A 14,342-nucleotide genomic window follows, 5' to 3' on the forward strand; every position below is an offset into this window, starting at 1 on the left:
CCCCACCATCAAACCCCCCATCTGCGTTAAACTTAACATCGCCAAAGCAAAACAGCAGTGCATAACAAAACCGTGAGACATTTTCGGAATCTGTGAAACTGAAAAGACTAAATAAAGACTGTATTCACTTTCCGCTTTCACTCATCTCGTTCCGCAGCTTATCTTTTTAGCTTCTCTGTTTCAGAAGGTAGGAAATATGATCAAGATTCTCATGGGAAGATGTCTCACAGTTCACACAGACTTTCACATACTGTGGAGAGGATGTTACTGATGAAAGATTTTGGACACATTCACCTTTGTTCATATGCACTTCATGACATACAGAACTGAATGTGCAAAGGTGCTTTAAACACCTTTTACATTATGTTGAATTGAGTCTTCAATTCACTTCCTGTGTGTGTGTGTGTGTGTGTGTGTGTGTGTGTGTGTGTGTGTGTGTGTGTATGTGTGGGTGGTGTAGCTTACAACTTTAACCAGCTGTGAGATGGAAACCTCAAACTCCACAGTGACGGGGTCAGAGACATTTTCCACTGGTCTGATGAACTGGTTATATCTTCTGAACAGTTTCCTGAACAGCCGGTCCTCTGCCTTGGATGAGAAGCAATCTGAGGGGGCAGAGACAAAGAAGGGAGGGGCAGACAGAGCGATCAGTGACTGGACGAGTGAGTCTGAATGAGGGATTTGGGAGGAAGAGACTGAAAGAAGCTGTGTTAGAAAAGAAATGAAAGATAATATGCAACAAAAATGCAGAAAATTCAGCACAAATCGATGTGTATAAGTCATCCACAGTCCTCCAAGCCAATTCTAATCAACTCAAGTCATGCTACAAATGAGAAAATGAAAGAAAAATCAACTTCAACCTCCTCTGAATTTGATGCAGCGTCACATCAGTAAGCCCTTTGAGTTTGCAGAATGAACGATTTATGATATTTGATGAATCGTCTATAAAGAAGTCTTTTCAGATCATAGCTTCTCTGCTTAGCTCATCAGAGTCTACTTTGAACAAGTCTTTGACATGAGATAACTTTTAGGGTGATTCTCTGTGTGATTGAGGAACCCAGAGCAGCCGTGTCCATTCTGAATGATATGGGTATATCATAAATAGTTATTATTTTATTCTTTTAGATTCATTTTTCTGTTTCTGCTCTCACAGGGAATATGGCATAGGGAGAAAAAAGCTCATCACTTCATCACTAGACACAGATGCTTCACACTGACCTTTCACCCTGAGCTGAATGACATAACATCTTTCAATCTCACCCCGCCATTATTTCAATTTTGTTCAGTTACCCATGAGACCGTTGTCATTAGCTCCTGTTTCCAAACCCATCACCTGCCCTCTACACTCGGGCTCACTGACGTCTTGATAGACTTTCTCCCAGTCACTCACCATTCACCACCACTGTTCCCTAAGCTTCTGCAACTGTTGTGTTAAACCACTATTTCAACCACTATATTACCTGCCCAATATGAACCTTTCTAACAAATTTCAAACATTACTGAAACGCTTTCTGTAGCAACTGACAAACCTTTTTCTTCTCTTCTCAACTGCTCCCAGCTTTTTGGCACAACATGCTATCACACTGCCAGCAGAGCCACGTTAGTATCATCATGCATCATTGCCATGGTTCCATTTATCTATGTTACATGTGCTGCACAACAACAATATTTCTCTCTCTTTTTTTTTTTTTTTTTAATATAGGTCTGCTATGCCTCAAGGTTACGGCTGAATGCATGGTGGGGGTTGTGAGCTCTGAGGCGAGCTTCAGTCCAACATAGCCTGCATCAGTACAATCCAAATAGTGTTTGTTGTAACTAGAAACCACTGGGATTGACCTGAAATGTTGAATTAATTGGCCGTTGCTGCAGTTCATCAAGCATGAGCAAACAAAGCTTATCACTTTAAAAGCCCAAGCGTCATACTGTCTGCTTATTTAGGTAGCATTATGGGCAGGTGGTAGACATCCTGGAATAGAATCTCATCTAAGCTAAAATAAAATGTAATATCTAAATGGAGATAAATCACAGTGACAACCTTGTCCTCGTCTCTTCTCCTGACTAATGGTAAATAAAGATGGGTAGGTGTTGCAGCTGTGTTGGTTCATCCTGTATGAGAACACGGTGTGTTATAATTTATCTAAATTTAGACATGTGTTTGGCTAGACTGTGCTGTATACTTAACCAAAATGTGAAGGACCTTATTTACTGATTATCCAGAAAGGAAGCTAAAAAGCCTAAAGCACGATATCAGCATATCTACCTCATCAACACACAGCAAGCCATTTGAACCTACTGCGGTGAGTTGCAGGCTGCAGCCGGAGGACAGGATATGAAGTACTGAGAGTTTTTTGTAGCACATATTCAGTGTAATGTAATGTAACAATGTTATTGGTTTATGTTATCATTCGAAACACTTTGCCATAGTTGCTTAATTCATCAAAAATTGATCCAGAATCCAAAAGTAAATTAATTTAAAATCATAATCCTTATAATTTTAATGAAACCAAACTCTATTTTTATAGTATTTATGGTAAATATTTTTCACTAAAGCCATTTAAAGTACATTGTTTACATTCTCTATGTCTCCATGGTCTTCATTGTTAGCGGTGGAGTTAGCCATTCGCACACTGGATTCAAATTGCCTTGGAGGGCTTCAAAGCAAATGATGTTGCTGTTTGTCATTTTGTCTCACTGATATTAACTTATACAGTTACTGTTATTTCAGGTAACATCATATCTGAGCTGCAAACGAAACATTTCCTACTTTCTCAAATTTAAAGCATTCAGCTGATTAAACATGGTGGCATTTATTGGGAAGCAGCCACAGGAGTTCCAATGTGTAAGTGACCTCGGTTAACACTGACTGACCATATCAAAAAGACAATTTGAAAGTTCCCGCTTGAAGCTTACTGAGTCACTACGGTGACCACTCCTGCAATTTGTGAAGATAATCACTCATTCCTCTTGCTTCGAGACCCCACAGTTCTGTGAGAGCTGTCACACAGAAACCCTGGTTGTTCCCCTCTATAAATATCTAGATCAATACCACATTCCCCTCTGCTGGGCAGCTCTCAAGATGTTGGATGGAGAAAAGGGTGCAGGGAAGGATGGACGGGAGGAGAGGCAATGCGAAAATGGACATAGGAAGAAACGGTAAGACAAAGAAATCTACTGTGCAGAAGACCTTTGTAGCACATGTGTCACCTCAAAGATGCCAGCAGAGGTGCTTTCATTGTTTTTCCCCTAAACTCTTTTTAAATACTATCCTCATTTGAATAAAACCAGACAAATTGAGTTTGGGATAGATGAGAGGAGAATCTCTTAATTAAAATGGACTTCTTTGGAAAAGGCCATGAAATCCCAATGATGAAACATTGCTGACCCTATTACATCAAGATCCCTCCCTCAAAGGCAAGAGATAACCCTCCTCATGCAGGCAACAATGACACCAGAAACCCAGCTGGTGCTGAACTCCTGGTGACAGCCCTCTGGAGACGACCAGAATAATAATTGAAAAAAAAAACCACACACACCAAGACAAGGAGAGGTGAGGAGAGGAGAGAAGAGGAGAGGAGAGGAGAGGAGAGGAGAGGAGAGAGACTGAAAGCAAAGCCTTCTTAAGATGTCACTCAGAAGATTATGTGAATCCAGACTTCATAGCCCTCTGTCTGGTTGCTGCCTAGCATGTGCTAATGCTATGCTAAATAGAGTTTAAAGGAAGCATGGTACTGAACACTTTGCGTCTGATCCATGTTTGACAAAAAAGGAAACATTTCAATACACAATTTTGACAGCAGTGTTTTTTTGGCCAAGCACAAAAAATAGAATAGAATATAAAAGAAAGGGAGGAATGAAGGGGAGGAAGAAAGGTAGTTTTAATTAAAAGATAAAAGAAAATAAGTGGAGAAATTAGATGGACTGAAACTGCCACGGTGGTTCATTTACATGTTGGTATAATTACAAAGGCAGAGCTGTTCCCTCATACATGTCCACTGACTAAACCAGCCCTTTGATCAAAACAGGATCCTGCATTCACACACTCTCTCGAACACACACACACACACACACACACACACACACACACAGAATTACACATGCACATACACGCATTTGACATGGTCAGATGCATTTCACATTGAGAATCATAAAAGAACCAATTATGAGCCACAGGTTCTATCCACCTTCATCTGGATTTATAATGTTCTCTCTCTCTCTCTCTCTCTCTCTCTCTCTCTCTCTCTCTCTCTCTCTCTCTCTCTCTCCATGTTTCAAATTATTACTCTAACAATCCCCCGCACCATCTTTTCATTGGGTGCTTTGCTAGGATTTACATATTACATGACACAAAGGTAAAGGGGGTAAAAATTATTTCCACAGAGTGAGACTATACAATGAGAAATAAGTCTCTGTTCGTGTGTCATGATGCATGAATAAAAACAAGATTATCTAAAATCTGTGTTGACTTTTAAATGAATGTCTGTCACAAATTCGTCTCGCTATCCATTAGCAACTGCGACCAACCAAGTATGTGAACCATGTGAATTGACAGTTCGCTGAACCCTTCCTCCACACAGCAATTGTCTGATCATATTACAACAACTGTAGCTAACCATGGCGAGTCTTTCAAGCTTTGGATTTTATCCACATGCTGAGGCGATGTGTATGTTGCTGGAGTGGGAGCAACGCAAGAGCAAAAGTGTAAGGAATGGATTGCGCAGTGTGCTTATCTACTCTAGTACAAGCTGCAATCATTAGCATGTCCAACTATCTTACAGCAGAGAGTAGAAATGGACCACTACTTCACTATATCATGTAGCTACATTAACTTGTGGGATTACAAGTTATGCTTTAAAAAAAACAGCCCTGCAGCTAGTTCATGATCTGCTTCTCCACTGTGTGGAAGCATGTCCTGGACCAACTCCCAAATGATCATTTATTAGCTAGCAAGCAAGAACCGAGCAAATCTGCCTAGAGACAGTTTCAACCAACACAACTGAGGGTCACCGGGTTTATGAATCTTTTTGTCATAGTTTTGGCTAACCTTCCTATGAGTTATAATAACATTGTACTCACCAGGCTAATTTCTGAGAACTTGTCAGCATCACTAAAAGAAGTCAGAATCAAGAATCACAAGTTGGTAGATAAGTCACCTTTTTCAAAGCAGTCATGATGGGAAAGCACAGATAATGATGGCTCTGGTCTATTCTTAAATGGAAGACAACCATCCTTAATTCTATTATTTACACCTGAGCATTACCTACTGTCAAAATGTCTTCTGTGAAAAAGGCCTATTGACACAATGTTTTCTAATTTAGCATACCGTGTTGTTATTGTGAATGGCATGTAAAATCTTCCCAGTTTACATCATTATGAAACACAGTTGGTTCAGTAAACATAAACATCAACATAAACATTTGGTACAGAAATTCATGGCACCCAGAGGATGGATTGTAACGAATTTGGTGATCCCAAGTTTTTCTCTGGCACCACCATGAGGCTGACATTAAATGTCTCAACAAGTATTGGATGGGTGTTTAGCAACTTTGGTGCACACATTCTTCTCACCCACAGGATGAATTTAAAAAGCCTTGACATTATTTCTAACGCATCATCAGGTCAATTTTCTTTTAATTTGCTCAGTACTTTGGTTTATGACCTAATACCAGCAAAACTAATGACATTTCCATCATGTACTGTGTTTGCAAACGTTAAGACTTTGAACTAATATGGGGAATGTGGTAAATATCAAAAGAACTAAATATCAGTGTTTTAGCATTGTCACTGTGACCGTATTAGCATGCTGATATTAGCGTTTAGCTCAAAGCACTTCTCAGAATGGCTTTAGGCTCTCAGTCTCATCTTGTTCATTATCTGCTGAGATTATCTTTTTGAAAGGACTTTGTAGAACAAAATTACAAAAAATAAGACAGCTACAGCTTATGATGGACTAAAGAATTATTCTATTAAACGTGCAAAAGTTACATAAAAAGCAAGTGACTTCAAATATAATATACATACTGTGAGATATTTAATGCACTCAAGACATGAGGGTTGGAGGTTAACTTGCATACTGTTAAAAAATAGTCCGGAGATGTCTGTCATTCAGGAGGATGATGGAGAGCAAGTATGAAGGGTAATGAGGTGGGGGGTGATGGTGGGGAGGACAGATAATGAGTGATGCAGAAGAGGAGACCATTTTATGGGCTGTTTGAGAGGATACTGTAAGAGCCATTTAGCCTTCATTCTCCCTTGAGCATGCAAATGCTTTTAGAGGAGAGTGTGTGAGAGAGACAGAGAGGAAGAGGGAAGAAGACGGGGTGAAAGAAAAAGAGTGTCTTTACTTTTCCATCTTTATTATGTCCAGTGCTTATATAGTAAACACTGCATAAAGGAGCAATTGCTTTGCTGTGAGCTGCTCAGCTGGTGCTGTTTGTTTTCCTTTGGTACCAGTAAAGCTCGGCTGAAAAGAGCTGAATTCATCTGACAGAGATTAAATGGGAGAGAGGAAATAAGGAGGGGGAAAGAGACAGCAGAAAGGATGGAGATAAAACTGAGTAAGATGAAGTAGAAAGATGATGACAGCAACAGAACCTGAGAGATTTGTGAGTGAGAAAGTGTGGCAGAGGCACAGGGAGGAGAGAGACAGGTGCAAAGAGCCAGAGAAGATGGGATAGTGGAGCACGGATGGGACCATGCTTGTGCGTGTGTGTGTGTGTGTGTGTGTGTGTGTGTGTGTATGTGTGTGTGTGTGTGTGTGTGTGTGTGTGTGTGTCCAGTAAATGGAATAGGATGAGATGTGTCTGATGCTTGTGACAACTTCATTCTGTCGAAATCTGCAAACAGCTTTCTGTCATTTGCCTTACCCTTTTTTCTTTCTTTTTTCCAGCAGATACAGCCACTAATACAGGTCCAGTATAGCTCTATTAAAAGCCATGTGACACTCACACAAGACTGCACACGCATCTGTGGGCTCACACGTTTTCATTCAATTTCAAATGAACTTTTTTCACCTTCAAAATGAGCAGATCAAATAGAAATTACACATCCTTTCCCTCGAGGCGTACTCCCTAAAAAGTGGGTTACATGAATTTGAATATGTTCCATGTGAGAGAATCATTCAGCCTTATATAGTCCAATATCTCAACAATGGTTTTCTCATTTAAAAAATTTACATTTTTTTCTGTTTAAGTGTAAAAGAGACCCTGAAGTAGGCATATACTTCTCTCAGGGCTTTAGGAAACGTCACTTTGGACCATCCAGAGTTAGAAATGAAGGCTTCACTGATGTTTCCTCTTTGGGGCAGAACAATATAATGTTGAAATAAATGGGTTATTAGGAAAAGTGTTAAAAAGTGAAACCTGCTGTGTTGGCGTGTTTGTGCAAAAACCGGTTAAACTATTACTTTGTTGATGACTTTGAAGGATGACTGACTGAAGGAAATGCTCCCACACTTTATGGATTCTGTTAAAACTGTGAAGTGTGGTGAACATGTTGCATGTTCATGAGAACAGGCGGATGACTGCAGACTTTATTAGGCGAGTACTGCAGTGTGAGTTGTCTTCAACACATTTATCTGTGACTCAGTTTACATTTAGCCACGCCCCCTCTGCTCTGTGTTCTGCTCTATAAATGTTACTGTGATATAAGCCTTGTTACCACACAGCTACACACATACACACACACACACATATGCACACACACCTCATCACCACAGTTCACTGACCGGATCATCAGTCATGCATTGAAATACATTAAGAGAGCAGCCTCTGTTTGAACACAGGGGACAGCAACGTGAATACACTGTACCCACAGGCTGAAATAACACATTAGCAGTAGCACGTTTTGAAGCCACCAGAAGCAAAATATATACTGTAACAACCCGTACATGTGGTTTACTGTTTGTATGTGTGTTCATGTCATTTTAGTGCTTCTTAATGTTTCCTATTGGCCCACTGTGCACATCCACACTGAAAGCTTAACAAAAGTGAACCCTGAGCTGTAGAGGCTGGGAGGCTGGCCGCACCGGAACAGGAAGTACATGCTTCAATGTAGTCTGTTTTTGAAGCTCCCGTGAAAGTTAAAGGAAGACAATCATTCACTAGTGTGTGTCAGATTGTGTAATTAGTGCGACGTTATAGGAGTCATATGGACACCGTGAACTGAGTCTGACATCTCGCATCCTTTCAGCTGTTAGTTTGAGGATTCTTAAATACTTGTTCTTGAAGGAAGCATTGCCTTTTAACCAAGACTGACTCTGAGTTACATAAAAATAACCAGAGGTATTACACATGATGTTTCAGTTGCCATAAGCAGACATTGTGGGGGAAAGAAGTGAAATACATTTTACAGATGGGTAAATAAGAACATTACAATCACTATAAATGATTTCTTGTTACGCTATGTTGATAAATGCAATCTGGCAAGTATTCCCTTTGTTACGAAACTTATTTATTCATGCAAATTTGTTGCATATGAAGAAAATGTTTTGGAGACTTGGATTCTTATTTTGGGAATGTGTAGATGTGCACTCAGATTTTTAAGTGCATTTGCGATTATGTAAAACATCTGTAATTGCACTCTGACATTTGTGTGTCTACCTACAATTCCAGATGGTCTCAGATTAATGAGTGAGTAAAATGAATGTCGGATACTGTGTCTCTGTGTGTGTCTGTGTGTTTGCATGATTTGTAGTAAATTTGCACCAAGATTTGCAAATTTCACTGTGATTCATAGAGAGGTACTCTGATATTTGAAAATGTAAACTACCACTCCAAACTTCGTCGCACAAAAACTCGCATCAGAGTACAATTTGCGAGATATCAGGCACAGCTTAGCAAGATCACCAGCTGGCAAATTTACCACCCAACCCCCACCCCCACACACCCTACCCCCTGCAAGGTTCCACAAGCATTCACAAATGATTTAAGAACAAACTTGGCTCCATATCTGACTCTGAAAATAGAAAGAAAGAGAGCGAGAGATAGAGAGAGAGAGAGAGAGAGAGAGAGAGAGAGAGAGAATATACACAGACACCTCCCAGCCAAGAGGGTCATGCATGGAGTAAGATGTGTGTAGAGGCTGATAAACCATAAAAGAGCCTATCTGCCACCTTGCATGAATCAGATAGCTGCTGTTTGTGCCCTCGGAGCAAATGTTTACGTTAATGCTTTGAAATGCCGCGGTATAATTACCGTCTCTGCATCTACTCCACAGAGTGGCTCCGGGTCACATCCAGGCTCTGTGCCTCAGCTGCGGTCAGTGATTAAGTTGCTGGGTGCATTTCAGTAATAACTAATCCTTCTTTCCCTTCTTTCTGTCTTTCTTTCATCCTTCCTTCCTTCCTTCCTTCCTTCCTTCCTCCCTCTCTCCAGCCCCCCTTCTCCTTTCCTTCCTTCCTTCTTCCTTCCTTCTCCATCCAATCAATATAGGCTAATTGTGAAGTACTACACACAGAGCTGCTATCTTTCTTGCCTTTATCAGTAGGCCACATGCCTAATGTTGACTCCTACCCATATCTAACTTAACCCAAAAGAACCCTAAAGATGATCCATCAAAATAACCATAGAATGACCCCAATTCACAAAAATGTCCTCTCTAAATCTCTGAAAATATACTTTTATCTTTTCACAAAGAAATGCAAGAACAAACACACTAATGACAACTTAATACAACTTCTTATTCGTGCCATAATTGGGGTAAAACGAAATACGGTTATCAGACTTATCCAAAGACGCACATTGCTGGAGAAAGGTTTAGTTTTTATCAATACCCTGCAGACGGCCAATCCCCGCTGACTAAAAACCTCCTATCTGCCCTCTGTCTGAATAAAACAATGTTGGCACAGGCCTGTATAACCTACAAACTCAGGGGAAACACATCCTCTAAACAAATTCTAATCTGTTTTGGTTTCCTGAAATCACCACTCATGCCTCAAAACAAAATTTGCATTCATCAAAATTCTGCATTTCATTTTATTGGCCTAGTTAACACGAGACCGAGTCGTGGGTGAAGTATATCTCACGTTCATATCGAGGGAGGAAATATTTAAATAACTTGTTAAATAGCTCGTTTGTGTCTCTTTTAATGGTTTCGTCATTTCCAAAATAATAAAACTGAAAAAAGTTATGAGACTTCATATCGACGACCTTTCTACAATGAAGCGCTTCTTTGGCTTTTACGCACTGGGCATAAACTCCATTACCTTGTTGCTGACTTCTCACAGCTGAAAGAATAAAACAAACTTACTGAAAAGCGTCAGACTGAACCATCACAGAGCCCCTGTCACCTGTCAAGACACTGACGCGCAAAACTCACACCGTATCCTCACCGTCTCTTTTAAACTAGAAGATCTAAAATCACTCATACATCTCTAGGAGCAAAGGATAGGCCATATAAACCGTGTCTGGGATAAATCCCCCTTACCTTGCGTTATCAAAACCACGAGAAGAAGCAGCAAAGTCCGTCTTGCCACCGGCTGCATGTCTCCCCCGTGTCGTTTGGGGATCCTCTTCACTTTTCTTCTGGAGGAACTCTGTTTACTCGATGAGAAAAATAAATGGCATGAAAAAGCACGACTCTCCCCTGGTGCCGCCTGTCTCGCTCTGCCGGTGCGCTCCTTCCTGATCTGATCCGAACTTGACTTCGCTCGTCCCTCCCCTATGAGCGCACAGCTCCCCTCTGGCGCAGCCATACTGACACACGGGGAGGGAAAACACCCCAACACTTGCTCTTAAGGATGATAATTTCATTCTGTGGCTGACAGGAATAGAACACATATGAACTAATGATAATATGAGTACAAAATCAGGAGGAATGTTTGACACTGGTGTCTAGAAACTACAGACAGGTGTTGCACTGGTGTAGTTTTTTATATTTGTAGAAACGAAAGATCGTGTAAAATATAGATGAAATATAAGTCGTTTATAATGATTTATGACTGGATTATATTATATCAATAGTCTGCAGTTGCACCACTGGCAGATTTCCAGCTGATATAGACGCATGAGGAAGTGATGGTAAACACTAGGCTGGTTTCAGCACCAAGGACAGCGCCAGTGAGTTTCACTGAGCGCTGCCCGTGGTGCTGAAGTGACTTTATGTCGAGGTATATTTCGCATATTATTAGCATTTAACACCACGTTTTCTCCCATGGGATAGTAATTTTTATAAATATATCTTTCTTAATCATATGTTATTGTATCCTGATGAGTTAAAATACAATCTTTGCCTTGTTTCAGAGTGTTTGCAGTTCTAATTCTAAGATCAGAGACAGACCGTGCAGCGTGTTTTCCAGCCACTAAACTGCAGCACTGCGCTGAGGAGGAAAGTTTGTCTGCTCCCAAACATCGCCTCTGCCTCATTATGAGATCCCCAGGTGCCTGTTTACCAGCCTCCGGATCGCGCTGATTAAGTTTAATTTTAGCCCGCGATTTTCCACGCTTGGTTTGACGTCATCAAACAAAGCAATTAGGGAAGCGATGCTTAGCCGAGCCGAGCTGAGCTGAACCGAGTCGAAACCTGTCAGCGAGCGGTGAGAGGGGGAACGACACACAACTGGAGGATGTGTCCTGGTGTGTCTGTGTGTGTGTGTGTGTGTGTGTGTGTGTGTGTGTGTGTGAGAGAGAGAGAGAGAGAGAGAGAGAAAGAAAGAAAGAGACTGAATTGACCTCTTTATTCGAACCCATTGACACACAAACATGCACACTAAAATATCGATAAAAATGGAAATGATGGTTTGGTTTTTTTTAGGTAAGTATGGAACTTTTGGTATCACAGCCCGCTATTAAACAAGTCCCATTTAAGTCAATAAATTATTTTAGTATTTTAAATAATTATTCCTACTAACAGGGGTAGATTATGAGACAATAGACCACTTGGGAATGACATGAAAAGGCACCTGCTCCTACATACTCCTACTCCTTCAAGCAGAGATATTCTCCTGTCAAATACGTCTAAACATTTTAATTTAATGTAAATTCATAGTAGCCAAACTATGCATCGTGCAAATGTATTATGAAGAGAGACATGGATAAAAATATGACAAAAACAAAACTGTAAATACATCTTGGATCAAACTCTTGAAGAGTAACTAAAGCATTAGAGAGAGATATTTCAGAAAATGCACTGTAGTTCAAGAATAATACAATAGTATTTGTCAAATAATCTATGAAGTATCGTAATTCATTCAAATTTAGTTCTGCTGCTGGGTGGTCAGTGGAACACCAATTACACACTGAGACATGGTGTCACGCAGGATAAACACAATCAACCTTCACCACAATGTCTGAGAGTTGTCACAACAAACAGTATCCCCTCATTTCAACACAAGTACAGCCATCACAACATTGTTCATTTCTTCTTCTCCTCTGCTCGTAGCTGTTGGAGGGGCTTTACCGAGTCTAATCCCTGCAGACAAGCACTGCATAAAAATGACAGATGAGGAAAAACAGAATAAGCACAACGGGGATAATGTGTTTTTGCTGTTGCTGGTGTCACCATCTGACAAGTGTTGAGCTCACAGTGTGGCGTCATGACACGCTTGTCTTCGCCAGCCTTATTAGTGAAGCGGTTTAGAGGAGGAACTAGGTGAGAATCAATGTTTCTGCCAGGACTGTTTAGTGTGATGCACCATAGCCTGTTCCACTGCTCTGCCCTGGGCAATGTTTAATTCATGGTTTTTGTAAAAGCTGGATGCAGCGAGTCCAAAAGCCATTAGTGTCATCTTCTTTTCTCTCCACAACGTCGTCTCTCCATTTTCACCTCTACTCCTTTCAGTCGTCACGCCAACGATAAGCCCACTTTCTTCATCAGTCACTCTCTGTCCTCCTTTTCTTCTCCTTCTACTCCTTCAGTTCCTCTTCCTGTGCTTTCAACTTGAGCATGCTTTCCCCACTGTACCTGCTCTCATTCATACAACGTACACTGGTGCCATCTTTCTGCCTTAAGTGCAAAACAACACATAAAAATATCCATCTCCCCCGCTAGAACTTTTAGACCAACCTGAATTATTCACAACCACATATCTGCACCACATCCCCTGACCCCGGGAGAAGTGCTTTTATTTTCAACCCCAAGTAATGAAATCTGGATGGCCCCTTTTTTTCATTCTCCCTGGTATGATTGTCTCATGAGGTGGGTTTAATGGAGCGGAGGTGATCAGCGGCTTCTGGAAGCTTCCAGGACACAGGGAGGTGGATATCATGTCTTTCTTATACGGTGAGAAAAGAAATGCCAGTAAAGTCTGGTAGTGTAAAGAGGTCAGAGATGCAATATGGACAGAGCAGGATGATTTTAAGAGGTTCAGTGCTACTGCATCCAGGAAATCACACCATTCAGACTCAAAAAACATTGTTAATTCTCAGTGAGATATATCATAGTAATACAACACATATACACATATAGTTGAACAAATAATGTTTTAAGCAAAAAATTGAATACAGTTTTGACTGTCCAAATACGTACAAAAAGGCACATGAGCTAAAACATGCGTCTCACAAAACTTTTTCTTTGACTCTGAAGACAAAAAGTGGGTCAGGATTATTGCATAACTGTGATGTCATGAAAATTTTGAAAAGTAAGTTGTTGTTTTTTTTTTTTTTTTTTAAATCATCACATCCTTGTAATAATAATAATAACAATACATTTTATTTATAGGCCACTTTCAGACTAACAACAACACAGCAAGAGAAATCAAATAGATACAGCAGCAACAGAAAGTAATCCAACAAGACATAAAATACAAAATAACTTAGAATTAATGTCATTGCGTAGGATAAATATGATTTCATAGAACCCTGGCGCTGGAGTCAAGCAGAAGAGGCAAGTTTGAAGAGGTGTGTTTTGAAGGTAGGAAGAGAGTCAATATTACAGATGTGTGAGTTCCAGAGGCGAGGGGCAACACTGATGAAGGCTCTAAACCCCATGGTAGTCAGACGGGCAGGAGGTACAGTGAGATTAATGGAAGAGGATGATCTAAGAGTACAGACAGGTGTGCTGATGTGAAGTAGATCAGTAGAGAAGTACGGAGGTGTTAGGTTGTGAAGTGACTTGAAAGTGAGAAGCAGAATCTTGAAATCAATACAGGGTGTTTAACAGGGAGCCAGTGCAGCTGCTGGAGGACAGGAGTAATATGTTCTGGTAATGATACAGGCTGCTGCATTTTGTGTTAGGGCTCTATTAGTAGTGACTTGATCCTGTGGCTTCCATGCACTAATCTTCCAGTTTAGTACGTGCACATCACTGTAGTTTATCTAATACAAAAGACATTTAGTCCCGCAACTTTTATATTGGAATGCATTGCAGGGCACAGCCTCTTCAGTGTATTTACATTCAGTAATTATCTC

At 40.5% G+C, this 14,342-nt stretch overlaps 1 protein-coding gene across 1 annotated transcript in view; it reads right to left on the minus strand.

Annotated features, from left to right (window-relative positions):
• Positions 1 to 10,638, minus strand: part of LOC111664622 (neuronal acetylcholine receptor subunit alpha-3-like) — a 22,680-nt gene extending 12,042 nt beyond the window's left edge. Inside the window, exons 1-2 of the mRNA XM_023419287.2 lie at positions 10,423 to 10,638; positions 466 to 605 (exon numbers count right to left, since the gene is read on the minus strand). Of these exons, the coding sequence (XP_023275055.1) occupies positions 466 to 605; positions 10,423 to 10,480 (198 nt within the window). The 5' untranslated portion in view covers positions 10,481 to 10,638. The remainder of the gene's footprint in view (positions 1 to 465; positions 606 to 10,422) is intronic.
• Positions 10,639 to 14,342: the final 3,704 nt, after the last annotated feature.

The sequence above is a fragment of the Seriola lalandi genome, unplaced genomic scaffold, assembly GCF_002814215.2.
Source record: "Seriola lalandi dorsalis isolate HSWRI2012SDOR001 ecotype SW California unplaced genomic scaffold, Sedor1 jcf7180002054596, whole genome shotgun sequence".
Taxonomy (NCBI): domain Eukaryota; kingdom Metazoa; phylum Chordata; class Actinopteri; order Carangiformes; family Carangidae; genus Seriola; species Seriola lalandi.